The sequence below is a fragment of the Haemorhous mexicanus genome, chromosome 35, assembly GCF_027477595.1.
Source record: "Haemorhous mexicanus isolate bHaeMex1 chromosome 35, bHaeMex1.pri, whole genome shotgun sequence".
Lineage (NCBI taxonomy): Eukaryota > Metazoa > Chordata > Aves > Passeriformes > Fringillidae > Haemorhous > Haemorhous mexicanus.
The window spans coordinates 786,014-813,965 of record NC_082375.1 but is presented as its reverse complement, the minus strand read 5'-3'; the positions used below and the strand labels follow the sequence as shown (position 1 = coordinate 813,965).

General features: G+C 58.7%; 2 protein-coding genes across 3 annotated transcripts; one reads left to right on the top strand and one right to left on the bottom strand.

Annotated features, from left to right (window-relative positions):
• The first annotated feature begins 146 nt into the window (after nucleotides 1–146).
• DPF2 (double PHD fingers 2) lies at nucleotides 147–18,910 on the top strand. Of its 2 annotated transcripts, XM_059872350.1 has the most exons (12): nucleotides 147–283; nucleotides 2,493–2,653; nucleotides 4,303–4,410; nucleotides 6,086–6,249; nucleotides 8,316–8,408; nucleotides 8,627–8,705; nucleotides 9,229–9,270; nucleotides 12,084–12,221; nucleotides 13,050–13,178; nucleotides 14,173–14,285; nucleotides 15,019–15,100; nucleotides 15,962–18,910. In XM_059872350.1, the coding sequence occupies exons 1-12, from the start codon at nucleotides 252–254 to the stop codon at nucleotides 16,036–16,038; spliced, it is 1,218 nt and encodes a 405-aa protein (XP_059728333.1). In that variant the 5' UTR covers nucleotides 147–251; the 3' UTR covers nucleotides 16,039–18,910. The 2 variants fall into 2 exon arrangements, with proteins under 2 accessions (XP_059728333.1, XP_059728331.1); XM_059872348.1 differs by lacking the exon at nucleotides 9,229–9,270.
• Nucleotides 18,911–19,529: 619 nt separating this feature from the next.
• LOC132341073 (solute carrier family 22 member 6-like) lies at nucleotides 19,530–27,552 on the bottom strand. Its single transcript, XM_059872347.1, has 10 exons — nucleotides 27,175–27,552; nucleotides 26,951–27,054; nucleotides 26,133–26,287; nucleotides 25,330–25,498; nucleotides 24,198–24,321; nucleotides 23,592–23,701; nucleotides 22,188–22,402; nucleotides 21,178–21,286; nucleotides 20,292–20,495; nucleotides 19,530–19,599 (listed from the first exon to the last, which is right to left on the bottom strand). Exons 1-10 carry the CDS (start codon nucleotides 27,550–27,552, stop codon nucleotides 19,530–19,532), a joined length of 1,638 nt encoding a protein of 545 aa, XP_059728330.1.
• Between the last annotated feature and the right edge of the window lie 400 nt (nucleotides 27,553–27,952).

Below are 27,952 nucleotides of genomic sequence, written 5' to 3'. Positions count from 1 at the left end.
TTTCCACCGCGCACGCGCGCGGCGCACAGCGCCGCCCAGCGGCCGGGAGGACTCCACGCTCCCTTCCCCCGGCCCTCCCTTTCCTCCCTCTCCCTCCGCCTCCCCTTTCTCCACCCCTCCCTCTCCCCGTTCCTCCTCCTCCCTCCATCCCTCTCCCTCCTCTTCCTCCTCCTCCTCCTCCTCCTCCTCGTCCCTCCTCCCGCCCCTCCCTCCGCGCACGCGCCCCGCGTCGCCCCGGCGGCGGAGCCAAGATGGCGGCGGTGGTTCAGAATGTGGTCAAGCTGTGAGTGTGGGTCTCCCCCCCCATCCCCGGTCTCCCCCTGCGGCGCGGGAATGGTGCGGCCCGGCCGGGCGCGGGAAGCGGAGCCCCCCCTTCGGCCCCGCGCGCCGGACGGGACCAAGTGGGCGGGGAGGGGGGGGAAGCGACACGCGCGCATTGTTCGCGGTGAACTTTGCTGAGGGGGGCGTTAAGGACACCCCAAAATCCCCCTCAGCACCGGGAGGGCCGCAGAGACTTGAGAGGGGGAGAGCCTGGGAGGGTCGGGGGGGTCCCTCAGCTCTGTCCCTGAGAGGGTCCTGGAGAGGGCAAAGCCGGGGGGTTCATCCCTGTGAAATTCCCTATTTTGAATCCCTGCGCTTCCTCATGGATCCCTGAACTCCGTGTGCGAGCGTCCTGTAGAGGCCAAGGACGGGGGAGTCATCCCAACACGTCCCTGTGCGTCCCTGGAGATTCCCTGGGCATCCTTGAATATCCCTGAATATCTCGCAATATCCCGAAATATTCCTGTACATTCCCTGTCCGTTCTTGCACTGCTTCCCTGTGCATCCCAGCCAGAGGGTCCTGTGGAGGCCGAGCTGGGGGGAGCCTTCCCTGTACTTCCCTCTAAATCCTTGTATTTCCCTCATAATCCCTGTTTATTCCTGCACTTCCTTCCAATTCCCTGTATTTCTCTTTAAATCCCTGTATTTCCCTGTGTAGCGCTGTATTTCCTGTAAATCCCTGTATTTCCTGTAAATCCCTGTATTTCCTGCCCATCCCTTTGCTCCATCCCTTCCCTTCCTGCTCTTCTCTTCCCACCCCTGTGAGTGTCCTGGAGAAGCCAAGGAATGGCACGTTGGGCACTTTTATCCCTGAGGGTTTCCAGGTTCATCCCTGAGGGTTTCCAGGTTTATCCCTGAGGGTTTCCAGGTTCATCCCTGAGGGTTTCCAGGTTTATCCCTGAGAGTTTCCAGGTTTATCCCTCAGGGTTTCCAGGTTTATCCCTGAGGGTTTCCAGGTTCATCCCTGAGGGTTTCCAGGTTTATCCCTGAGGGTTTCCAGGTTCATCCCTGAGGGTTTCCAGGTTCATCCCTGAGGGTTTCCAGGTTTATCCCTGAGGGTTTCCAGGTTTATCCCTGAGGGTTTCCAGGTTTATCCCTGATACTCTCCAGGATTGTGTCCCTGAGTCTCTGCAGTTGTATCCCTGACATTCTCCTGGCATCCCTGAGAGGTTCCCCATTCCCCGTGCCATTCCCTGTGCCAATCCTGCCATTCCCTGTGCCCATCCTGCTATTCCCTGTGCCAGTCCTGCCAATCCTGGTGCCGTTGCCAGCACTGATCCCTGCCATTCCCTGTGCCATCCCCGGTGCCAATCCCTGCCAATCCTTGTGCCATTCCCTGTGCCAATCCTGGTGCCATTCCCTGTGCCCATCCTGCTATTCCCTGTGCCAATCCTGCCATTCCCTGTGCTATTCCCAATGCCAATCCCTGTGCCCATCCTGCTATTCCCTGTGCCAGTCCTGCCAATCCCTCTGCCAATCCTGGTGCCATTCCTAGCACTGATCCCTGCCATCCCCGGTGCCATCCCCTGTGCCAATCCCTGCCAATCCCTCTGCCATTCCCCGTGCCATTCCCCATGCCAATCCCTGCCATTCCCGGTGCCATTCCGGGTGCCATTCCTAGCACTGATCCCTGCCATTCCTGGTGCCATCCCCGGTGCCAGTCCCCTGCCAATCCTTGTGCCATTCCCAGTGCCATTCCTAGCACTGATCCCTGCCATCCCCGGTGCCATCCCCGGTGCCATTCCTAGCACTGATCCCTGCCATCCCCAGTGCCATCCCCGGTGCCAATCCTTGCCAATCCCTGTGCCATTCCCCGTGCCATTCCCTGTGCCAATCCCTGCCATTCCCGGTGCCATTCCGGGTGCCATTCCTAGCACTGATCCCTGCCAATCCCAGTGCCATTCCCAGTGCCATTCCCTGTGCCAATCCCTGCCATCCCCGGTGCCATTCCCCGTGCCAATCCCTGCCAGTCCCTGTGCCATTCCCCGTGCCATTGCCTGTGCCAATCCCTGCCAATCCTTGTGCCATTCCCAGTGCCATTCCCTGTGCCAATCCCTGCCATTCCCGGTGCCATTCCTGGTGCCATTCCCCGTGCCATTCCCGGTGCCATTCCTAGCACTGATCCCTGCCATCCCCGGTGCCATCCCCGGTGCCGTTCCGTGCCGTTCCAGGCTGGGCGAGCAGTACTACCGGGACGCCATGGAGCAGTGCCACAGCTACAACGCGCGGCTCTGCGCCGAGCGCAGCGTGCGCCTGCCCTTCCTGGACTCGCAGACCGGCGTGGCCCAGAGCAACTGCTACATCTGGATGGAGAAACGGCACCGCGGGCCCGGTACGGCACCGGGACAGCGGGAAGGGCACCGGGAATGGCATTGGGAATGGCGGGAAGGACAGGAAGGGCACCGGGAACGATGGGAAGGGCATTGGGAAAGGCATTGGGAATGGCGGGAAGGGCACTGGGAGCAGTGAGAAGGGCATTGGGAATGGTGGGAAGGGCATTGGGAATGGCGGGAAGGACGGGAAGGGCACCGGGAACGGCGGGAAGGGCATTGGGAATGGCGGGAAGGGCACCGGGAATGGCGGGAAGGGCATTGGGAATGGTGGGAAGGGCACTGGGAACAGCGGGAAGGGTATTGGGAACGGCGGGAAGGGCACCGGGACAGCTCCGGGAACGGCGGGAAGGGCACTGGGAACGGCAGGAAGGACGGGAAGGGCACCGGGAACGGCGGGAAGGGCATTGGGAATGGCGGGAAGGGCATTGGGAATGGTGGGAAGGGCATTGGGAACGGCGGGAAGGGCATTGGGAAAGGCGGGAAGGGCACCGGGAACGGCGGGAAGGGCATTGGGAACGGCGGGAAGGGCATTGGGAACGGCGGGAAGGGCATTGGGAAAGGCGGGAATGGCACCGGGAGCAGTGGGAAGGGCACCGGGAACGGCAGGAAGGGCATTGGGAACGGTGGGAAGGGCATTGGGAATGGCGGGAAAGGCATTGGGAACGGCGGGAAGGGCATTGGGAATGGTGGGAAGGGCATTGGGAAGGGCATTGGGAATGGTGGGAAGGGCGCTGGGAAAATGCCGGGAATGATGGGGGCATGGTGGGGGAATGGCAGGAGATGATGGGGAACAGCAGGGGAATGGTGGGGAATGATGGGGAAAGACCAGGAGAACAATGGGGAAACAGCAGGGAAACGGTGGGAAACAAGGGGGGAGTGATGGGAAACAGTGGGGGAACACTGGGAGAACAATGAGGAAATAACAGGGAAATGATGGGGAAACAGTGGGGAAATGATGGGAAACAATGGGGGAGTGATGGGAAACAGTGGGGAAGTGATGGGAGGATGGTGGGAAACTATGAGGAACAGCAGGGGAATGGTGGGAAAGGATGGGGAAACACCAGGAGAACAATAGGGAAATAACAGGGAAATGATGGGAAACAGCAGGGAAATGGTGGGAAAACAGTGGGGAAATGGTGGGAAAACAAGAGGGAAATGGTGGGAAAACAAGAGGGAAATGGTGGGAAAACAAGAGGGAAATGATGGGGAACAGTGGGGAGGTGATGGGAGGATGGTGGGAAAGGATGGGGAAACACTGGGAGAACAATGGGGAAAGGACAGGGAAATGATGGGAAACAACAGGGAAAGGATGAGGAATAGTTGGAGAACAATGGGGAAGTGGTGAGGAAACAGTGGGGAACTGAAGGAAACACCTGGAAAATAAGAGGAAAACACTGGGAAAACAGCAGGGAAGTGTCAGGAGGGAGAAAACAATGGGGAGAAAGGGAAAACAGCGGGAAAACAGCGGGAAAACGATGGGGAAATGACGGGAACACAGCAGGCGGGGGAAGGGGGCTGGGGTCTCTTCGGGCTGTTCTGACCCATCCTTGGCAGAGTTTGGGGAGTTCTGTCAGCACCTGGGGTAATTCCCAGGAGTTTTGTCCCTGCCTGGCCGGAATTTGGGGCATTTCCTGGGATTTCTCCCCAGGTCTGGCAGCCGGGCAGCTCTACTCGTACCCGGCGCGGCGCTGGCGCAAGAAACGCCGCGCCCACCCCCCGGAGGACCCCCGGCTCTCCTTCCCCTCCATCAAACCCGGTACTGCCCCACTCCCTGCTGCATTCCTGGGAATTCCGCCTGCATCCCTCACCCACCCTCCTTTTCCCTGCTTTTGCACCGTTTCCCCCTCTTTTCTCTGGGTTTTTCCCCATTTTTCTCTGGGTTTTTCCCCATTTTCCTCTGGGTTATTCCCCGTTTTTCTCTGGGTTATTCCCCCTTTTTCTCTGGGTTATTCCCCCTTTTTCTCTGGGTTATTCCCCATTTTTCTCTGGGTTTTTCCCCATTTTCCTCTGGGTTATTCCCCGTTTTTCTCTGGGTTATTCCCCCTTTTTCTCTGGGTTATTCCCCCTTTTTCTCTGGGTTTTTCCCCATTTTTCTCTGGGTTTTCCCCATTTTCCTCTGGGTTATTCCCCCTTTTTCTCTGGGTTTTCCCCATTTTCATCTGGGTTATTCCCCCTTTTTCTCTGGGTTTTTCCCCATTTTTCTCTGGGTTATTCCCCCTTTTTCTCTGGGTTATTCCCCCTTTTTCTCTGGGTTTTTCCCCATTTTTCTCTGGGTTATTCCCCCTTTTTCTCTGGGTTTTTCCCCATTTTTCTCTGGGTTTTTCCCCATTTTTCTCTGGGTTATTCCCCATTTTTCTCTGGGTTTTTCCCCATTTTCCCCGTTGTTTTTCCCCATTTTTCCTGTTGTTTTTCCTGTCCCAGAGGCGGAGCAGGCCCTGAAGAAGGAGAGGCTGCTCTCCCATTTATCCCCATTTTCCCAGTTGTTTATCCCCATTTTCCCCCGTTATTTCCCCCCTTTTCCCCCATTATTTTCCCCCGGGTTTTTCCCGTTTCCCCCCGTTTTCACCCCATTTTCCCGTCTCCCAGAGGCAGAGCAGGCCCTGAAGAAGGAGGGGCTGCTCCCCCATTATTTTCCCCCGGATTTTTCCCATTTTCTCCCCATTTTCCCCCTGTCCCAGAGGCGGAGCAGGCCCTGAAGAAGGAGGGGCTGCTCTCCCCTTTATCCCCCGGGGTTTTTCCCATTTCCCCCCGTTTTCTCCCCATTTTTCCCGTCTCCCAGAGGCGGAGCAGGCCCTGAAGAAGGAGAGGCTGCTCTCCCCTTTATCCCCTGGATTTTTTCCCATTTTCCCCCGTTTTCTCCCCGTTTTTCCCCTGTCCCAGAGGCGGAGCAGGCCCTGAAGAAGGAGGGGCTGCTCTCCCATTTATCCCTATTTTCCCAGTTGTTTATCCCCATTTTCCCCCGTTATTTTCCCCCATTTTCCCCTGGATTTTTCCCCATTTTCCCCCGTTTTCTCCCCATTTTTCCCCCGTCTCCAGAGGCGGAGCAGGCCCTGAAGAAGGAGGGGCTGCTCCCCCATTATTTCCCCCGGGTTTTTCCCATTTTCCCCCGTTTTCTCCCCATTTTTCCCCTGTCCCAGAGGCGGAGCAGGCCCTGAAGAAGGAGGGGCTGCTCCCCCATTATTTCCCCCGGGGTTTTTCCCATTTCCCCCCGTTTTCTCCCCGTTTCCCCTGTCCCAGAGGCGGAGCAGGCCCTGAAGAAGGAGGGGCTGCTCCCCCATTATTTTCCCCCGGATTTTTCCCATTTTCCCCCGTTTTTCCCGTGTCCCAGAGGCGGAGCAGGCCCTGAAGAAGGAGGGGCTGCTCCCCCTTTATTTTCCCCCGGATTTTTTCCCATTTTCCCCCGTTTTCTCCCCATTTTTCCCCCGTCCCAGAGGCGGAGCAGGCCCTGAAGAAGGAGGGGCTGCTGGCGCAGGACGGGAGCAGCCTGGAGGCGCTGCTCCGGACCGACCCGCTGGAGAAGCGCGCGCTGCCCGACCCGCGCATGGACGACGACAGCCTGGGCGAGTTCCCGGTCACCAACAGCCGCGCCCGCAAGGTGCCCGGGAATTCCACCGGGAACCGGGGATACCGGGAACTCCAGCGGGAACTCCACCGGGAACCGGGGATACCGGGAATTCCACTGGGAACCGGGGATACCGGGAACGCCCCCGGGAACCGGGGATACCGGGAACGCCCCCGGGAACTGGGGATACCGGGAACTCCCCCGGGAACTGGGAACTGGGGATACCGGGAACTCCACTGGGAAACGGGGATACCGGGAACTCCCCCGGAACCGGGGATACTGGGAATTCCACTGGGAACAGGGGATACCGGGAACTCCAGCAGGAACTGGGGATACCGGGAATTCCACTGGGAACTGGGGATACCGGGAATTCCACTGGGAACTGGGGATACCGGGAACTCCAGTGGGAACCGGGGATACCGGGAACGCCCCCGGGAGCCGGGGATACCGGGAACTCCAGCGGGAACTCCCCCGGGAACCAGGGATACTGGGAATTCCAGCAGGAACCGGGGATACCGGGAACTCCAGCGGGAACTGGGAACTGGGGATACCGGGAACTCCCCCGGGAACCGGGGATACCGGGAACTCCCCCAGGAACCGGGGATACCGGGAATTCCACTGGGAACCGGGAATTCCACTGGGAACCGGGGATACCGAGAACTCCCCTGGGAACCGGGGATACCGGGAACTCCAGCGGGAACTGGGGATACCGGGAACTCCAGTGGGAACTCCCCTGGGAACCGGGGATACCGGGAACTCCCCCGGGAACCGGGGATACCGGGAACTCCACCGGGAACTCCACCGGGGATACCGGGAATTCCACCGGGAACCGGGGATACCGGGAACTCCACCGGGAACTCCACCGGGGATACCGGGAATTCCAGCAGGAGCCGGGGATACCGGGAACGCCCCCGGGAACCGGGGATACCAGGAATTCCACTGGGAACCAGGGATACCGGGAACGCCCCCGGGAACCGGGGATACTGGGAACTCCAGTGGGAACCGGGGATACCGGGAATTCCACCGGGAACCGGGGATACCGGGAACACTCCAGTGGGAACCGGAAACTCAGGATACCGGGAACTCCAGTGGGAATTCCAGTGGGAACCGGGAACTGGGAATACCGGGAATTCCAGCAGGAACTGGGAACTGGGGATACTGGGAATTCCAGCGGGATACCGGGAATTCCAGCGGGAATTCCAGTGGGAGCTGGGAGTTCCAGTGAGATAACGGGAATTCCATCAGGAACCGGGAACTACAGCAGGAATTGGGAATTCCAGCGGGAATTGGGAACTCCAGCGGGAACCGGGAATTAGGGATACCGGGAACTCGGGATACCGGCAGCTCCAGTGGGAATTGGGAATTCGGGATATGGGGGACCAGGAATTCAGGATACCGGGAATTCCAGTGGGAATTCCAGTGGGAACCAGGAATTTGGGATACCAGGAATTCCAACTGGGAACTGAGAATTCGGGATACCAGGAATTCCAGCTGGGAACTGGGAATTCCAGGATGGGAACCAGGATGGGGACTAGCAATTCTGCCCCAGGAACTGGGAATTTTGGGGTGGGAACTGGGAATTCCAACCGGGAGCTGGGAATTTGGGATACTGGGAACCAGGAATTTAGGATACCAGGCACCGGGAATTCTGGGATGGGTACTGGGAATTCTGGGACAGGGGCCAGGAATTCCAACCGGGAATTGGGAATTCTGCCCCAGGAACTGGGAATTCTGCCCCAGGAATTGGGAATTCTGCCCCAGGAATTGGGAATTCTGCCCCAGGAACTGGGAATTCTGCCCCAGGAATTGGGAATTCTGCCCCAGGAATTGGGAATTCTAGGATTCTGAACCATTCCCTTTTCCTTTTGGCTTGATTCCTTCTCCAAGCTCTTTCCCACCCAAGCAGGCCCTCCCGTGACTCTTTTTGGGGGGATAAAACGTGCAAAATTCCCTCCCATCCACAAAAACCTTCCGGTGCCTCTTGTGGCACAAATGCAGCTGTGGCCCCTCCTGCATCCCTTCCCTTTTTTCCCGCTTTTCCCATTTTTTCCCATCTTTCCCGGTATTTTCCCTGCTCTGACCCCTCTGTTCATCCCCAGCGGATCCTGGAGCCCGACGATTTCCTGGACGATCTGGACGACGAGGATTACGAGGAGGACACGCCCAAGCGGAGAGGGAAGGGCAAGGCCAAGGTGAGGAATTCCAGGCAATTCCCGAGAATCCCTGGGGAGAGGACGGGGCCCTTCCGCACAGCCGGGAGGGCCGGGATGGGCACCCAGAGCCCTCGGTTTTCCCGAATTCCCAGGGATTTGTGGTCGCTTCGGGCCCTCCCCACCGCGGGGCACTGTTGGCTCGCTCCTTGCCCTGCTGCCCATCCCGGATTTCCCCCAAATCCCGTTTTTTTTCCCAGGGAAAAGGCGTCGGGGGGGCTCGGAAGAAGCTGGACGCCGCCATCCTGGAGGACCGGGACAAGCCCTACGCGTGTGACAGTGAGTGCTGGGGGGGCACGGGGGGCTCCAGCCCCGAGCCAGACCCCCGGGGAGGGCAGGGCCGGGTCCCAGCTCCCTCCCCTGCAGCTGGATGGAGTTTTCCCACTGGGAATCCTGGGGAGCAGCAGGATCCAAACCAGGATAAAAAAAATCCAGGATAAGAATGAGAACGAGCTTCCCCAACAGCCCCCAAGGCCCCTCCCTTTCATCCCAGTGCTTTTCCAGGGGGATCCCAGTCCCTGGGAGCCATTCCCAGCCCGCCCTTAAGGATCTGGGAATTCCCAAAAACCCCTGGAGCGGGGGCTCTGTCCCTCCAGCCCCCAGCCCACGAACCCAGGGGAGAACGGGACGGGGAACGCGAGGGAGGCTTCGCCAGCTCCTTTTTCTCTCTTCTTCCTCCTGTCCTGCCACTTCCCAGCACTAATTCTGCCCTGGCTCCCTGAGGTTGTGCTTTTCCTGCCCTTTTTTCCCGGTTTTCCGTGTGTGTCCGTGTCCTCTCACGACTTCTCTTTCTGTGTTTCAGACAGTTACAAACAAAAGCATTCCTTGAAACCTCCCGACCGAGGTAGTTCCGCTCTCTCTCTGCTCGTTTTTCCTGCTTTTCCTCCTTTTTTTTCCCCCTTTTTTTTTTCCAACCACAACAACAAAAAAAGCCCAAATTCCCCCGTGGAGCCGCGGGGTGGGCGGGAGGGGGAGGGAGAAGCCAAAGGCCGCGGGAGCGACGTCAGCGCCGGCCCCGCTCGGGCCCCCTGACCCTTTTCCAGCAGGGAACGGGGCCGGGAAAACAAAGATTAACCCCCCCTGTGGAGCCAGCAATGGGAAAAACACGGAGTTTGCACCCAAATCCCGGAGTTTGCACCCCAATCCCAGAGCTTCCACCCCAGTCCTGGAGTTTCCCCCTAAATCCCAGAGTTTCCACCCCAGATTCTGCAGTTTGCACCCCAAATCCCAGAGTTTCCATCTCAAATCCCAGAGTTTCCATCTCAAATCCCAGAGTTTCCATCTCCAATCCCAGAGTTTCCGCTCCAGTTCCAGAGTTTCCACCCCAATCCCAGAGTTTGCACCCAAATCCCAGAGTTTCCATCTCCAATCCCGGAATTTCCATCTCAAATCCCAGAGTTTCCGCTCCAGTTCCAGAGTTTCCACCCCAATCCTGGAGTTTCCACCCCAATCCCAGCATTTGCACCCAAATCTTGAAGTTTGGACCCAAATCTCAGAGTTTCCACCCCAAATCCTGGAGTTTCCACCCCAAATCCTGGAGTTTCCACCCCAAATCCTGGAGTTTCCACCCCAAATCCTGAAGTTTGCACCCAAATCCTGGAGTTTGCACCCAAATCCTGAAGTTTGCACCCAAATCCTGAAGTTTGCACCCAAATCCTGAAGTTTGCACCCAAATCCTGGAGTTTGCAGCCCAGATTCTGCAGTTTCCACCCCAAATCCCAGATTTTCCCCCCCAATCCCAAATCCCAGGATGTGCTGCTGCCTCCACCCCCCCCCGGTTGTTTTCCTGCTCCAAACCCGCCGAGTTTTGCCTCAGAAAAGCCCCAGAAGCGGGGATGGGCCGCAGGTGGGGAGGGGAGTTTGGGATCTTCCCGGGAGGCTCCTCTTCCTCGCCTCGGGAGGAGAATTCCAGAGTCGGGTTCGGAGATTGTCCTGGAGCTTTTGGGGGGAGAAAAGGCCATTTTGGAGCTCTGTGGGTCGGGAGGGAAGCGGGAATTTCACGGGAATTTCACGTTGGGATTGCGGCTTTTCCCTGCTGCTGCTCCAATCCCATTTTCCCCACAGATCCCAGGGCGATTCCCGGGGTTTTTATCCCAAAATTCCCAGCCTGGGCTGCAGGAGCCAGCCTCCCTCTGGAAGTTCAGCCCCGTTTTCCCTGACCCAGCTGCTTTTTCCCTGATTTTTCCATGGTCTGGGGCAGATCCCGAGGTGGAAGCGGATCCAGAAACTTCCGTGGTGTTCTGGAAAAGCCCTGAAATCAGGAAATCTCATCCCATTCCCAATTTTTTGGAAAAAAGCAGGGGAAACTTGGGAAGCATCTGCACCAAGGCCTGGAATTCCCCCTCTGGCGCTGCTTTTTTGGGATTTGATCCCAATTCCCTGGGCTCATCCTTCCCACGCCGAAATGGGGCTGGAAGGGGATTTTGGGGTGTCCCTGGATAAGGAAAAACCCCAAAAATCCCTGGAAAAGCAGCGCTGGGGAACTGGAGCCCATTCCCTGATCCACGAGGAGCTGGCTCGAGGCAGCAATCTCCCAAATTCCGGGGTGGGAAACGGGAAAACCAATGGATTTTGGGGTTCTGAGGAGCTGGGGTGGATCCACAGCTCCTGCCCCATCCCTCCTTGGAACCCCGGAATTCCCAGGGTTCCCCTTCCCTCGGCTTTTAACCTCAGGATGGGATTTTTTGGGGTGGGAAATCTGGAATTCCTTTGGGATCCCGGGGAATTCACCTGGAATTCCTTTGGGATCCCCGGGTGTTCACCTGGAATTCCTTTGGGATTCCAGAGAATTTACCTGGATTTCCTAATGCCTGGAATTCCTTTGGGTTTCCATGGTGTTCACCTGCAATTCTTTAGGGATCCTGGGTCATTACCTGGAATTCCTTTGGGATCCTGGAGTGTTCACCTGGAATCCCTTTGGGATCCCAGTTCCCTACCTGGAATTCCTTTGGGATCCCAGCTCCCTACCTGGAATCTCTTTGGGATCCCAGTTCCCTACCTGGAATCCCTTTGGGATCCCAGTTCCCTACCTGGAATTCCTTTGGGATCCCAGTTCCCTACCTGGAATCTCTTTGGGATCCCAGTTCCCTACCTGGAATTCCTTTGGGATCCCAGCTCCCTACCTGGAATTCCTTTGGGATCCCTGGGTCATTACCTGGAATCCCTTTGGGATCCCAGCTCCCTACCTGGAATCCCTTTGGGATCCCAGCTCCCTACCTGGAATCCCTTTGGGATCCCAGCTCCCTACCTGCAATTCCTTTGGGATCCCAGCTCCCTACCTGGAATCCCTTTGGGATCCCAGCTCCCTACCTGGAATTCCTTTGGGATCCCAGCTCCCTACCTGGAATTCCTTTGGGATCCCAGTTCCCTACCTGCAATCCCTTTGGGATCCCAGCTCCCTACCTGCAATTCCTTTGGGATCCCAGCTCCCTGCCTGGAATTCCTTTGGGATCCCAGCTCCCTACCTGGAATTCCTTTGGGATCCCAGTTCCCTACCTGGAATTCCCAGCAATTCCGGGCCCTTTTCCCCAATTCCAGCCTCTTTGCTCGCCCAGCCCGGCGCTGGGGTCGGCCCCGGCGGGTTCAGGCTTTGGGATTTGCCCTCCCCTGGCCGTCCCTGACCGGAATTCCCGGGGTTTTCCCGGATTCCCCCGGCAGTCTGCGGGAAGCGCTACAAGAACCGCCCGGGGCTCAGCTACCACTACGCGCACTCGCACCTGGCCGAGGAGGAGGGCGACGACAAGGACGACTCGCAGCCCCCCACGCCCGTCTCCCAGCGCTCCGAGGAGCAGAAATGTGAGGGGAAAACCCCAAATTCCCCCTGGGACTGAGCGGCCACCCGGCTGAGGAGGCGGGAGCGGCTCCGGGGGGAATTCTGTGCCCATCCCTGATTCCTGATCCTTGATCTCTCATCCCTGATCCCTGATCCTCTCCTTCATCCCTCATCCCTGTCCCTCATCCCTGTCCCTCATCCCTGATCCCTGTCCCTGTCCCTGATCCCTGATCCCTATCCCTGATCCCTGTTCCTGTCCCTGATCCCTGTCCCTATCCCTATCCCTGTCCCTGATCCCTCTCCCTGATCCCTGTCCCTGTCCCTGATCCCTGATCCCTGTCCCTGTCCCTGATCCCTGATCCCTGTCCCTGTCCCTGATCCCTCTCCCTATCCCTGTCCCTGATCCCTGTCCCCATCCCTGATCCCTGATCCCTGTCCCTCTCGCTGATCCCTGTCCCTCTCCCTGATCCCTGATCCCCGTCCCTGATCCCTGATCCCTCTCCCTGATCCCTGTCCCTGATCCCTGTCCCTCTCCCTGATCCCTCTCCCTGTCCCTGATCCCTGTTGCTGTCCCTCTCCCTGTCCCTCTCTCTGATCCCTGATCCCTCTCCCTGATCCCTCTCCCTGTCCCTGATCCCTGTCCCTGATCCCTCTCCCTGATCCCTCTCCCTGATCCCTGATCCCTGTCCCTGATCCCCGTCCCTGATCCCTGTCCCTGATCCCTGTCCCTGTCCCTGATCCCCGTCCCTGATCCCTCTCCCTGATCCCTCTCCCTGTCCCTGATCCCTCTCCCTGATCCCTGTCCCTGATCCCTGTCCCCATCCCTGATCCCTGTCCCTGTCCCTCTCCAGCCAAGAAGGGTCCCGACGGGTTGGCCCTCCCCAACAATTACTGCGACTTCTGCCTGGGCGACTCCAAGATCAACAAGAAGACGGGGCAGCCCGAGGAGCTCGTGTCCTGCTCCGACTGCGGCCGCTCCGGTCGGCCTCCGGGGCTGCGGGGGCTGGGGGGCCTCGGGGGTCGGGGGTCCCAGGGTTTCCCTCTGGGATGGGGCTGGGGGGGCCTCGGGGGTCGGGGGTCCCAGGGTTTCCCTCTGGATTGGGGCTGGGGGGCCTCGGGGGTCGGGGGTCCCAGGGTTTCCTGTTGGGTTGGGGCTGGGGGGACATTTGGGATCAGGGATCCAAGGGTCTCCTGCTGGATTGGGGCTGGGGGGACATTTGGGGTCAGGGATCCCAGGGTTTCCTGCTGGATTGGGGCTGGGGAGGGTTTGTGGATCTTTGGGATCGGGGATCCCCGGGTCTCCCTCTGGGATGGGTCTGGGATGGGGCTGGGGGGACATTTGGGATCGGGGATCCCAGGGTCTCCCTCTCCTGGGCAAGCTTGGATTGGGCTGGGGAGGGGCAGGAGGCGGTGGGTGGCTGGGTTGGTCCCCGCCGTGTCCCTGCCGTGTCCCTGCTGTCCCCACCATGTCCCTGATGTCCCCGCTGTCCCTGCTGTCCCCGCGGTGTCCCTGATGTCCCCGCTGTCCCTGCTGTCCCCACGGTGTCCCTGATGTCCCCGCTGTCCCCGCCGTGTCCCTGATGTCCCTGCTGTCCCCGCGGTGTCCCTGCTGTCCCCACGGTGTCCCCGCGGTGTCCCCGCTGTCCCTGATGTCTCTGATGTCCCTGATGTCCCCGCGGTGTCCCCACTGTCCCCGCCGTGTCCCCGCTGTCCCCGTGGTGTCCCTGCTGTCCCCACTGTCCCCACTGTCCCTGCCATGTCCCTGATGTCCCTGCTGTCCCTGCCGTGTCCCCGCTGTCCCTGATGTCCCCGCTGTCCCCGCGGTGTCCCTGATGTCCCCACTGTCCCTGCTGTCCCCGCGGTGTCCCTGATGTCCCCGCTGTCCCCGCCGTGTCCCCGCTGTCCCCGCTGTCCCCGCGGTGTCCCTGAAGTCCCCGCTGTCCCTGATGTCCCCGCTGTCCCCGCCGTGCCCAGGCCACCCGTCGTGCCTGCAGTTCACGCCGGTGATGATGGCGGCGGTGAAGACGTACCGCTGGCAGTGCATCGAGTGCAAGTGCTGCAACATCTGCGGCACCTCCGAGAACGACGTGAGCGCCCCCGCACCTGGGGGGGGACACAAAATCACCTGGGGGGACACAGAGATCACCTGGGGGGGACAGAGAGCACCTGGGGGGGACAGAGAGAGCACCTGGGGGGACAGAGATCACCTGGGGGGGACAGAAATCACCTGGGAGAGCCCCAAAATCACCTGGGGGGGACAAAGATCACCTGGGGGAGCCCCAAAGTGACCTGGGAGTGCCCCAAAGTCACCTGGGGGTGCCCCAAAGCACCTGGGAATTCCCCAAAGTCACCTGGGAGAGCCCCAAAGTCACCTGGGAGTGCCCCAAAATCACCTGGGAGAGCCCCAAAGTCACCTGGGGGAGCCCCAAGCACCTGGGAATTCCCCAAAGTCACCTGGGAGAGCCCCAAAGTCACCTGGGGGTGCCCCAAGCACCTGGGAGAGCCCCAAAGTCACCTGGGAATGGCCCAAAGTCACCTGGGGGAGCCCCAAAGTCACCTGGGGGTGCCCCAAAGCACCTGGGAGTGCCCCAAAATCACCTGGGAGTGCCCCAAAGTCACCTGGGGGAGCCCCAAAGTCACCTGGGGGTGCCCCAAAGTCACCTGGGGGTGCCCCAAAGTCACCTGGGGGAGCCCCAGAATTGCCACTGGAGGCTCTTTGGGGGGAGCAGCCCTTGGGACCGAGGATTCCCGTGACCCAGGAGAGGCTTTGGGGGGGAAACGGGAATTTGGGGAGGGGGTGACAGCAGTGTCCCCGGGCAGGACCAGCTGCTGTTCTGTGACGACTGCGACCGTGGGTACCACATGTACTGCCTGACCCCGCCCATGTCCGAGCCCCCCGAGGGTGAGTCCTGATCCCGGGGATCCCCCCAGAGCCCCCCGGGATCCCCCCAGATCCTCCCCTGGGATCCCTGATCCCGGGGATCCCCCCAGAACCCCCCGGGATCCCTGACACCCTGGGATCCCCCCAGAGCCCCCCGGGATCCCCCCAGAGCCCCCTGGGATCCCCCATCCCTCCAGGTTCTTCCTGGGTTTCCTTCTGGGACGTGGGGAGGGGTTCAATTGTCCCAAATCCTCCTCTTCCTCTTCCTCCTCTTCCTCCTCTTCCTCTTCCTCCTCCTCTTCCTCCTCTTCCTCCTCCTCCTCTTCCTTCTCTTCCTCCTCCTCCTCTTCCTCCTCTTCCTCCTCCTCTTCCTCCTCTTCATCCTCATCCTCCTCCTCCTCCTCTTCCTCCTCCTCTTCGTCCTCTTCTTCCTCCTCCTCTTCCTCCTCCTCCTCCTCCTCTTCTTCCTCCTCCTCCTCTTCCTCCTCTTCTTCCTCCTTTTCCTCCTTCCCTTCCTCCTCTTCCTTCTCTTTTTCCTGCTCTTCTTCCTCTTCCTCCATTCCCCTTTCCCTCCTCCTTTCTTCCTCCTCCTCTTCCTCCTTTTTGTTCTCCTCCTCTTCTTCCTCTCCCTCCTCTTCCTCTTCCTCTTCTTCCTCCTCTTCCTCTCCCTCTTCCTCTTCCTCCCTCCACTTTCTCCTTTATTCTCTTCCTTCCTCTTCCTCTCCCCTCCTTCCCCTCCCCATCCCCCTCCTCTCTCATTAACCCCTGTGATTAACTGCTTCATCAATTGCTTCATTAATTGCTTCATCAATTGCTTCATTAATTGCTTCATTAATTGCTTCATTAGCTGGTTCATTAATTGCTTCATTAATTGCTTTGCAGGGAGCTGGAGCTGCCACCTCTGCCTGGACCTGCTCAAGGAGAAGGCGTCCATTTACCAGAACCAGAACAGCTCCTGATCCTGCTCTTCCTCCCCATCCTCCTCCTCCTCCTCCTCGCCGTCCCTCCTCACCCTCCCCCTCGGCCCTGGGGCCTTTCATTTCCCTTTTTTGGGTCCTTTTTCCTTTTTTCCCTCATTTTTGGGGGGTCCTTTTTCTTTTATTCCCCTTTTTTTTATTTTCTTTTTTTTTTGATCCTCTCATTCCTTTTTTTCCCTCTATTTCCCTTTTCCCCTTCTTTTTTTCCCTTTTTCCACCCTTCCATTCCCTCCGTTCCACCTCTTTTTTTTTCCTCCCTTTCCCCAATTTTGGCTCCTTTTTTTCCCAATTTTGGCTCCTTTTTTCCCCAATTTTGGCTCATTTTTTCCCAATTTTGCCTCCTTTTTTTCCCAATTTTGGCTCCTTTTTTTCCCAATTTGCCTCCTTTTTTCCCAATTTTGGCTCCTTTTTTTTCCCAATTTTGCCTCCTTTTTTTCCCAATTTTGCCTCCTTTTTTCCCAATTTTGGCTCCTTTTTTCCCAAATTTTGGCTCATTTTTTTCCCCATTTTGGCTCCTTTTTTTCCAATTTTACTCCTTTTTTCCCCAATTTTGCCTCCTTTTTTTTTCCCAATTTTGCCTCCTTTTTTTCCCCATTTTTGCTCCTTTTTTCCCCCAACTTTGGCTCAATTTTTCCCCATTTTTGCTCCTTTTTTTCCCAATTTTGCTCCTTTTTTCCCCATTTTGTCTCCTTTTTTCCCACTTTTTCCCCTCCTGACATTTTTTTGGGGTGACCCTCCCCCGGGTGACATTTGGGGGTGACTTTCATCCCTTCCCCCCCAATTCCCAGGATTTCACCCCAAACCTCTCCCCCCTCCCCCTCCTGGCACTGCAGGGTGCCAAATTTTCCCTTTTTCCCTTTTTTTTGGTTTCTTTGGGAATTTTGGGGCTTTTTTCCCTTTTTTTTTTTTTTGAGGGATTTTTCCCCACTTTGATTTTTTTTCCATTTCCCCATTTTTCCCCCCTCCCCCTCAGGATGCTCCCGGCCCCTCCCCCACCCCCACGAGGCCTTACCCCTCCCCCACCCCCAAATTGGGGCAGAATCCCCGAATTTGGGGATTCCCCCCCCCCTCCCCTGCTGGCCCCAAATGGGGCCAAACTCCCCAATTTTGGGGTTTTCCCCCGGCTCCCCTCCCCCCCCAGGGTTGGTTTGGGGACTGGGGGTGGGGGAGGGGTTGAGTTGGATTTTTTGGGGGGGAAAAAAATCCCCTTTTGGCCCCAAAACGCCGCTGGGGGCAGGGGAGGGGTTTGGGGCTGTGGGACCCCCCCCCAAAATTGCCCCAAATTGCCCCAAATTGCCCCAAATCCCAAATCTTCCCCTCCCCCGGGTCCCGTGGACTGAATGTGCCTGTTTTTCTAAAAAACACAAAAATAAATGGACTTGAAAGCACCTACCTCCGAGTGCCCCTCCCCCCCTGCACCCCCAGACCCCCCTGCACCCCCCGAGGGGAGCCCCCGGGATGGGCCCCGAAAATGGCCAAAATAACCCCAAAAAATGGGGTAAAATAACCTCCAAAAATGGGTAAAATAACCCAAAAACGGGCAAAATAATCTCCAAAAATGGCCAAAATAACCCCAAAAAATGGGGCAAAATAACCCAAAATTGGGCAAAATAACCCCAAAAATGGCAAAATAACCCCAAATTGGGTAAAATGACCCAAAAAATTGGCAGAATAACCCAAAAATGGGTAAAATGACCCAAAATTGGGTAAAATAACCCAAAATTGGGTAAAATAACCCAAAATTGGGCAGAATAACCCAAAAATGGGCAAAATAACCCCAAAAAATGGGTAAAATGACCCAAAAATGGGCAAAATAACCCAAAATTGGGCAAAATAACCCAGAATTGGGTAAAATAACCCCAAAAATGGGCAAAATAACCCCAAAAAATGGGCAAAATAACCCCCAAAAATGGGTAAAATAACCCAAAATTGGGCAAAATAACCCCAAAATTGGGTAAAATAACCCCAAATTGGTAAATAACCCAAAAATGGCCAAAATAACCCCAAAATGGGTAAAATAACCCCCCATGATGACCAAAGTAATGCACCAAATGAAATCATCCCACAATGACAGAAATTGCCCAAAGTTTGACCAAAATGGCCCCAAAATGACCAAAGCAGCCCCAGATTTACTGAACTTGTGCTGAAATAGCCCCAGAATTGACCAGATCGCCCCATAAATGGCTGAAGGGATCCAAAATTCTACAGAAAGCCAAAAAAAGAGACCAAAATTGCCCTAAAGCACCAAAATGCACCCAAAAATAACCCCCGGGTGACTCCAATAGCCCCAAACTTGACCAAAACAACCCAAAATGACCCAAAGGGCCCAAAAATAACCCGATAACCCCAAAGTGCTGAAAGCACCCCCCAAAACTATTTTTAAAATCCAAAATATCCGGAAATAAACTCCAAATTGACCGAAGTAACCTCCAAGAATCGTGGAAATCACCCCAAAATCACCAAAATCCCCCAAAAATGGCCAAAATGACCCCAAACCCAGCGAGAAATTGCCCCAGATCCCTGAGACCCCCCCAGGATTCCGGATCCGAGGCCTCATCCCGGTGGTTTCTCTCCCCCCTGTCCCCAGCACGGTTTTGGGGGAATCGGCGGCGTTTTGGTTCAAATTGGGATTTTTCCCCCCGTTTTCGTGCCCTGCCGGGGGTGGGGACACGGAAATGTCCCAAAACCGGGGGGATTCACCCCAAAGCGCCCTGGGCGAAGCTTCCCAGTTGTGTCTTAGCCAGGAACGAGCGAAACGACACCAAAACGGCCCAAAATGGCCCAAAATGGCCCAAAATGGCCCAAAATGGCTGAAAATGGCTCATTTTTCATAATAAAAACAGCAAAAAATGGAGTGCGTGGGGTTTTTGGGGCAAAACGGGAGAGGTTGGGGAAAAATCAAAGTTTAAGGGGAAATCTGGGGGGAAAAAGGTGGGATTGGGGGAAAAAATGGGGATTTGGGGGCAAAAATGTTGATGTGAGGGCACAATGTGGATTTGGGGTAAAACTGGAGGATTTTGGTGCCGGGATTTGGGGTGAAAAAAGCCCAGCTTGGGGCGGCTGGGATGGGGTTGCTCTGAGGGCTGACGCTGGGGTGGTGCTGTCTGTTTTTTGGGGTTAAATCTGCCCCGTTTGGGGTTTTTTCCCCGCCTGGAAATGCGAATTAATCCCGCTCCCAGATTGATTTCGCAGCCAAATCTCCGGAATTGGGGCAAAGGCCGCCGAGCTCCGGGAATTCCAATTAATCCTCGTTAACGAGCTCTGGGGGGTCCCCGGATGTCTGAGCCCCCTTTGGGGGGTGGGGAGGCCCCCAAATCCTTCGGCCTCCCCCCGGAACGGCCGCGGGCGGAGCCGGACCCCGAAATTCCCAGGAGATTTTATTGGGATTGAATAAATAACCCGGGGGGAGGGGCTGGGGGAGCTCCAGGGGGGTCCCGGCCCCAAAATCCCCCCGGGGGTCCCAAATTCCCCCCTCAGGCGCCGTCCTGGCTCTTGGTGCTGCTCAGGGGGACGGCGACGTCGTCGTCCTCGAGGTGACCCGCCCTGGAGGGACCCCAAAATCCCCAAAATTGGTCATTTTATCCCTCCCAGTCCCAGAACCTTCAGCCCTTCCCAAAACCTTCGACCTTCTCCCCAAAATGTTCAGGTCCTCCCAAAAGTCTCAACCCTTCCTGACCCCAAAACTTCCAGCCCAACCCCAAAACTTCCATCCCAACCCCAAACCTCCATCCCACCCCAAAATCTCCATCCCACCCCAAAATCTCCATCCCACCCCAAAATCTCCAGCCCAACCCCAAAATTTTCATCCAACCCCAAAATCTCCATCCCAACCCCAAAATCTCCATCCCACCCCAAACCTCCATCCCACCCCAAAATCTCCATCCCACCCCAAACCTCCATCCCAACCCCAAAATCTCCATCCCAACCCCAAATCTCCATCCCAACCCCAAATCTCCATCCCACCCCAAAATCTCCATCCCACCCCAAAATCTCCATCCCACCCCAAATCTCCATCCCACCCCAAAATCCCCATCCCACCCCAAAATCCCCATCCCACCCCAAACCTCCATCCCAACCCCAAACCTCCATCCCACCCCAAACCTTCTTCATCCCTTTTTGACCCCAAAGCTCCTGAGCTCCTCCAAGAGCCAAGCCCACCCCAGAGCAGGGACGCTGTCCCCAGGCAAGGGTTGGGGGATCTCTGGGGGTCTCGGGGGGGTTTGGGGTGTCCTCACCTCCTCTCCACGTCCTTGACGGTCTCGGGCAGGGGCGCGCGGCGGGTCTCGGGCAGGAAGCAGGTGGCCATGGCCGAGACGATGGGCGCCGTGCCGTAGATGACGAGGGGCAGCGCCGGGGTCACGTCGGCCAGCATGCGCACCAGGGGGGCCACCATGCTCCCCACGCGGGCCATGGTGCCCCCCAGGCCCATCCCCGTCTGCCTGCGCCGGGAGAGCCACGCGGTGGGACGGACAGACGGACACGGGATGGACACGGGGGTGGACACGGGATGGACAAGGGATGGACAAGGGATGGATGGATGGATGATGGATGGATGATGGATGGATGGATGGATGGATGATGGATGGATGGATGGATGGATGGATGATGGATGGATGATGGATGGATGGATGGATGGATGGATGGATGATGGATGGATGGATGGATGGATGGATGGATGGATGGATGATGGATGGATGGATGGATGATGGATGGATGGATGGATGGATGGATGATGGATGGATGATGGATGGATGATGGATGGATGGATGATGGATGGATGATGGATGGATGATGGATGGATGATGGATGGATGGATGGATGGATGGATGATGGATGGATGATGGATGGATGGATGATGGATGGATGATGGATGGATGGATGATGGATGGATGATGGATGGATGATGGATGGATGATGGATGGATGATGGATGGATGGATGGATGGATGGATGGATGATGATGGATGGAGTGGTCAGTGGTTGGGTTGGTGATGGTTGACTTAATGAGTGGTTGGGTTGATGCCTCGGTTGGGTTCATGGAGGGTCGGGTCGATGGAAGGTGGGGTCGGCACGTGGCAGGTGACTGGATGGGTGGGGGCGGGGCTGGGCTGACCCCACCCACCTGATGACGGTGGGGAAGAGCTCCCCGGTGAAGATGTAGGCGCAGTTGAAGGAGGCGGCCAAGGCTCCCTTCCCCACCACGGCGAAGGCCATGCGCAGCGTCGGCAGCTCTGGGGACACATCACCCACGGCTCCTCCGTGTCCACCCACCGGTCATCCTTCACCCCTGCAGTGACCCTGCACCCCCTGATGACCCTACACCCCTCCAATGGCCATTCTTCAATGACTCTTCATCCCCCTGATGGTCCTTCATCATCCCTTCATCCCATTGTTCTCCAACCCGTTCTCCTCCATCCTCCATCCCTCCATCCTCCATCCCTCCATCCCATTGTTCTCCATCCCATTGTTCTCCATCCCGTTCTCCTCCATCCCTCCCTCCTCCGTTCCTCCATCCCATTGTCATCCCTCTCCATCCCACTCTTCTCCACCCTATTCTTCTCCAACCCATTGTTCTCCAACCCGTTCTCCTCCATCCTCCATCCCTCCATCCTCAATCCCTCCATCCCATTGTCCTCCATCCCACTGTCCTCCATCCCATTGTTCTCCATCCCACCATCCTCCATCCCATTGTTCTCCATCCCGTTCTCCTCCATCCCTCCACCCTCCGTTCCTCCATCCCATTGTCATCCCTCCTCCATCCCACTGTCCTCCATCCAATCTTCTTCAATCCCTCTCTCCACCATCCCTCCATCCCTCTCTCCTCCATCCCTCTCTCCCCCATCCCTCTCTCCTCCATCCCTCCATCCCTCTCTCCTCCATCCCTCTCTCCTCCATCCCTCTCTCCTCCATCCCTCTCTCCTCCATCCCTCCATCCCTCTCTCCTCCATCCCTCTCTCCTCCATCCCTCTCTCCTCCATCCCACTCTCCTCCACCCCTCTCTCCTCCACCCCACTCTCCTCCATCCCACTCTCCACCATCCCTATTCCATCCCTCTCTCCTCCATCCCTCTCTCCTCCACCCCTCTCTCCTCCATCCCTCCGTGTCCCTCCCCGTCCCTCCGGCCGCTCCCACCGCTGGGCACGAAGATGTTGGCCAGGATGCAGAGCCCGGCGAGCGCCAGGGAGCCGCCCTGGGCCAGGCGCCGGCCGAGGCAGGAGATGACCAGCACGGACAGGAGCTTGGCCGGGACGTCCACGGCGCCGAACACCAGCTGGCTCAGGTACACGTTGAAGCCGAAGCCCTGCAGGTCCATGGCCAGCCCGTAGTAGGCGAAGCTGGTGGAGAACCTGCACCAAAATCCAACAAATCAGCACCAAAACCACCCAAAACTGAGTGGTTGGGACTGCAAAAGATGGAGGTTGTCCCTAAAAATGGAGTTGTCCCAAAAAATTGAGGTTGTCCCAAAAAATTGAGGTTGTCCCTAAAAATGGAGGTTGTCCCAAAAAATGGAGGTTGTCCCTAAAAATGGAGGTTGTCCCAAAAAATGGAGGTTGTCCCTAAAAATGGAGGTTGTCCCTAAAGATGGAGTTCTCCCAAAAAATGGATTTGTCCCAAAAAATGGAGGTTGTCCCAAAAAATGGAGGTTGTCCCAAAAGATGGAGTTGTCCCAAAAAATTGAGGTTGTCCCAAAAGATGGAGGTTGTCCCTAAAAATGGAGGTTGTCCCAAAAGATGGAGATTGTCCCAAAAGATGGAGGTTGTCCCAAAAGATGGAGTTCTCCCAAAAAATGGATTTGTCCCAAAAGATGGAGGTTGTCCCAAAAGATGGAGTTCTCCCAAAAAATGAATTTGTCCCAAAAAATGGAGGTTGTCCCTAAAAATGGAGTTGTCCCAAAAAATCGAGGTTGTCCCAAAAAATCGAGGTTGTCCATAAAAATGGAGGTTGTCCCAAAAAATGGAGCTTGTCCCTAAAAATGGATTTGTCCCTAAAAATGGAGTTGTCCCAAAAGATGGAGTTGTCCCAAAAATTGGAGGTTTTCCCTAAAGTGTGCCTTGGTCCCAAGAGATGATTTTTTCACCCCAAAGTTGTAGGTTTGACCCCAAAAGTGTGATTTTTTTCCCCAAAACACGGGGGATTTTACCCCAAAAGGTGTTTTTCCCCCAAAAATTGGGTTTGTGTCCCCCAAAGGTGTTTCTTGCCCAAAAGGTGAGGTTGTTTTCCCAATAAAGGTGGGATTTTTCCCCCCATAGGTGTTTTTTCCCCAAAAGGTGTTTTTTCCCCAAAAGGTGTTTTTTCCCCAAAAAGTGTTTTTTTCCCCAACAAGTGAAGGAGTTTCCCCAAAAAACTGAGGTTTGCCCCAAAAGCTGGGGGCATTTTTCCCTCAAGAGGTGTTTTTCTACACCCAAAATCTGGGATTTTTGCCCAAAACTTGACAAGTTATTTCCCCAAAATGCGTTTTTTCCTCCCCAAAACATTTTTTTTTCCCCAAATTGTGTTTTTCCCCCCAAAAAAGGGATGGTTTTTGTCAGGACGCACCAGACGAAGGAGACCCCGCACGACACCGTCCTCATGCCGGGGGTCCGGACGAGCGCGGCCACGGCCCCGCCCGGCAGCGGCGGCTCCTGGCGCACCAGAGCCCGCAGCGCCTGCGGGGGAGAGCCCCGGGATCCGCGGGATCCGCCGGGATCCGCCGGATCCGCCCCGGGGAGGGCGCCAGGGAGCTGGGGAGGGGGATCCGGGGGGCTTGGGGGGGGATCCGAGGGGTCTAAGGGGGGATCCGGGGATCTGGAGGGGTCTGAGGTGGGATCAGAGGGAGCCAGGGGGGATCTGAGGGGTCGCTGGGAGATCCAGGTGATCTGAAGGGGATCCAAGGAGTTTGAGGGGGGGGATCCGAGGGGTCTGGGGGGATCCGAGGGGTCTGGGGGATCCGAGGGGTCTGGGGGATCCGAGGGGTCTGGGGGGGATTAGGGTCGAGGAGAGAGGGAATGGGGGGATCGGTGGGAGAACAGGGGGGGATTTGGGGGGTCCCCCAAGATCGGGGCGGGTCAGGGATGGAAGGGGAGGTACTGGGGGGGATTTAGGGCAGATCGAGGGGATTTGGGGGTTCAGAGGCATCTGGGCCACCCCCAGACCCCTCCCCACCTCCTCGCTGAGCTTGTCCCCCTCCTCCTTCCTGCCGTTGACCCTCGCGACCTTGCGGAGCCCCCGCAGGGCCAGGTCGGGTCTGCCCGAGGTCACCTGCCAGCGCGCGGACTCCACGTACAGCCTGGGGGGGGCGAGGTGACACCTGGGGGTCCCGAACCCCCCCGGCCTCCCACCGCCCCCAAAGGATCCCAAACTGGGGGGGACAGGGGGATCCAGGGGTCTGGGGGGTTCCCAGCAGCTCCCACCCTCCCTAAGCACCCCAGGCTGGGAGGGGGTTCTGGGGGTCCCTGCACCCCAAAGACCCCGGACTGGGGGTGTCAGGGGAGGGTCAGGGGTCCCTGCACCCCAAAGACCCCGGACTGGGGGTGTCAGGGGAGGGTCAGGGGTCCCTGCACCCCAAAGACCCCGGACTGGGGGTGTCAGGGGAGGGTCGGGGGTCCCTGCACCCCAAAGACCCCGGACTGGGGGTGTCAGGGGAGGGTCGGGGGTCCCTGCACCCCCCTCCACCCCAAAGGATCCCGGACAGAGGGGTCAGGGGAAGGTCAGTGGCAACCCCAGTATTTGAGGGGGGTCTTTCCAGCCCTGTAAAGACCCCGGACTCACAAAATCTCTTTTTTCCCCCCAAAACCAGGACAGGGGTGGGCACAGGGGATGGGCACAGGGGATGGACATGGGGGTTGGACACTGGGGATGGGCACAGGGGATGGACATGGGGGTTGGACACTGGGGGTGGGCACAGGGGGTGGGCACTGGGTGTGGGCACAGGGGATGGACACTGGGGGTGGGCACTGGGGGTGGGCACCAGGGATGGACACGGGGGGTGGGCACAGGGGGTGGACACCGGGGATGGGCACAGGGGGTGGGCACAGGGGATGGGCACAGGGGATGGGCACATGGGGGTTGGACACTGGGGGTGGGCACAGGGGATGGACACTGGGGGTGGGCACAGGGGGTGGACACTGGGGGTGGGCACAGGGGATGGACACTCGGGGTGGACACAGGGGATGGGCACAGGGGATGGGCACTGGGTGTGGGCACAGGGGATGGGCACAGGGGATGGACACTGGGGATGGACACTCGGGTTGGACACAGGGGGTGGGCACAGGGGTGGGCACAGGGGGTCCCGTACCAGGAGTAGAAGAAGAAGACGAAGAAGGGCAGGGACACGGTGAGCTGGAGCTGCCGCCAGCGCGGGAGCCCGAAGGCCGCGGCCGCCAGCACGAACTGGCCCAGGGTGTAGCAGTAGCCATTGATGGTGCCCACCACGGCCCGCGCCTCCGTCGGGATCCACTCCATGCCTGCGGCACCACCGGGGCTCAGGGGCTGGCCCGGGGGGCCTGGGTGGGCTGGGGGGTTGGGTTCCTCACGCGGGTCAGTGGGGTGGGGTCAGTGGGGTGGGGTCAATGGGGTTGGGTTGGGTCAATGGGGTGGGGTCAGTGGGGTGGGGTCAGTGGGGTTGGATCAGTGGGATTGGGTTGGGTCAATGGGGTTGGGTCAATGGGGTGGGGTTGGGTCAGTGGGGTGGGGTCAGTGGGGTGGGGTTGGGTCAATGGGGGTTGGGTCAGTGGGGGTTGGGTCAGTGGGGTTGGGTTGGGTCAGTGGGGTGGGGTCAGTGGGGTTGGGTTGGGTCAATGGGTTGGGTCAGTGGGGTGGGGTTGGGTCAATGGGGTTGGGTTGGGTCAGTGGGGCGGGGTCAATGGGGTTGGGTCAGTGGGGTGGGGTTGGGTCAATTAAGGTGGGGTTGGGTCAGCGGGGTGGGTTTGGGTCCAGGACCCTCTGATGGGTCAATGATGTGCCGGGGTTGGGTCAATGGGGTGGGGTTGGGACCCTCCCATGGGTCATTGGATGTTGGGGTGGATGTGTGGGTCCCTCCCTGGGCTGGGGGGTCCCACCTCTCCCTGGGGGTCCCCTGCCCTCCCACCCGAGGCTCACAGAGGGAGGCGGAGTTGAGGGACACGCCGGCCATGGCCAGCCCGGTCAGGAAGCGGCACACGCAGTAGACCAGGAGGGAGGGGGCGGCGGCCGTGCCCACCCCCGTCGCCCCCAGCTGCAGGTAACACCAGGTGAGCAGCACCCGGCGCCCGAACCTGCGGGGACACGGCACTGGGAGCACTGGGAGCACTGGGAGCACTGGGCTGGGGGATCCTGGGTTGGAGACGTGGGTACTGGGAAGGGGGACATGGTGTGCTGGAGTCACTGGGAGGGGGCCGTGGGCACTGGGAGGGGGCCGTGGGCACTGGGACGGGCACACAAAGCACTGGGAGGGGGCCGTGGGCACTGGGAGGGGGCCGTGGGCACTGGGACGGGGCCGTGGGCACTGGGACGGGCACACAAAGCACTGGGAGGGGGCCGTGGGCACTGGGAGGGGGCCGTGGGCACTGGGAGGGGGCCGTGGGCACTGGGACGGGGCTGTGGGCACTGGGAGGGGGCCGTGGGCACTGGGACGGGCACACAAAGCACTGGGAGGGGGCCGTGGGCACTGGGAGGGGGCCGTGGGCACTGGGATGGGGCCGTGGGCACTGGGAGGGGGCCGTGGGCACTGGGAGCACTGGGGTGAAGAATGTGGGCACTGGGAACACTGGGAGTGATGTGGGGACAGAGGGGGACAACCTGTGCTGGGACAGCCCCACCCTGGGGACACCAGGACAGTGGGGCCAGAGGGAGCAGAGAGCACAACACCCCTCTCCCCCTTCCCAGTTCCTCCCAGTTCCTCCCAGTTCCTCCCAGTCCTGCGCTGGGGGAGCACACACTTGTCGGAGAGGATCCCGAAGAGGATGGAGCCCAGCAGGATCCCGGCCATGTAGATGGACTGGGCCACCTGCCTCAGGTTCTTGGAGTCACACACCAGGTCCCACTGCCAGCGGGAGGGGACACGGGGGTCACCACCGGGGTCACCATGAGGTCACCACAGGGACACCACGGGGACACCGGCATCCCCCGCCCGGAGGGACCCCGGGGTGCCACCCCCCCTCACCTCGGTGACGATGGTGTCGGTGAAGATGCCATCCAGGTACGTCCAGCCGTCGTGGCACGGCTCGGTGGCCGCCTCGGTGGCCGTGCCGTTGGCCGAGCCGTTGACGTCCAGGAGGTGCCACTGGGGCTCCACGTAGCGGCGGCAGCTCTGCGGCCGGCGCTGGCCGTCCCAGGGGATGGACACCGCCAGGGGCACCTCGGCCGCGGTGGCGTTGGCCGCGGGCCGGGGCCGGCAGTGGTGCTCGGGGATGCCGGCGGTGAAGTTCTGCAGGAGGTTGTGGCTGGCCAGCATGAGCAGGGGCACGGCCAGCGCGGCCACGTAGGTCACCTGGAAGCGGCCCATGCCACCCAGGCGGGCCAGCAGCTCCACGAAGGACATGGCCGGAGGGGGACGGAGCTGGACAGGGCCCTGGTCAGCTGTGGGGGGGAAGAGAAGGAAACGGGGAGGGATGGAGAGAGGGGAGGTCAGGGGATGGCCAGAGGGAGGTCAGGGGATGGCCAGAGGGAGGTCAGGGGATGGCCAGAGGGAGGTCAGGGGATGGACAGACCCAGGGATGGCCAAAGGGAGGTCAGGGGATGGCCAGAGGGAAGTCAGGGGATGGCCAAAGGGAGGTCAGGGGATGGCCAAAGGATGGTCAGGGGATGGACAGAGGGAGGTCAGGGGATGGACAGAGGGTGGTCAGGGGATGGCCAGAGGGAGGTCAGGGGATGGACAGAGGTCAGGGGATGGCCAAAGGATGGTCAGGGGATGGACAGAGGGAGGTCAGGGGATGGCCAGA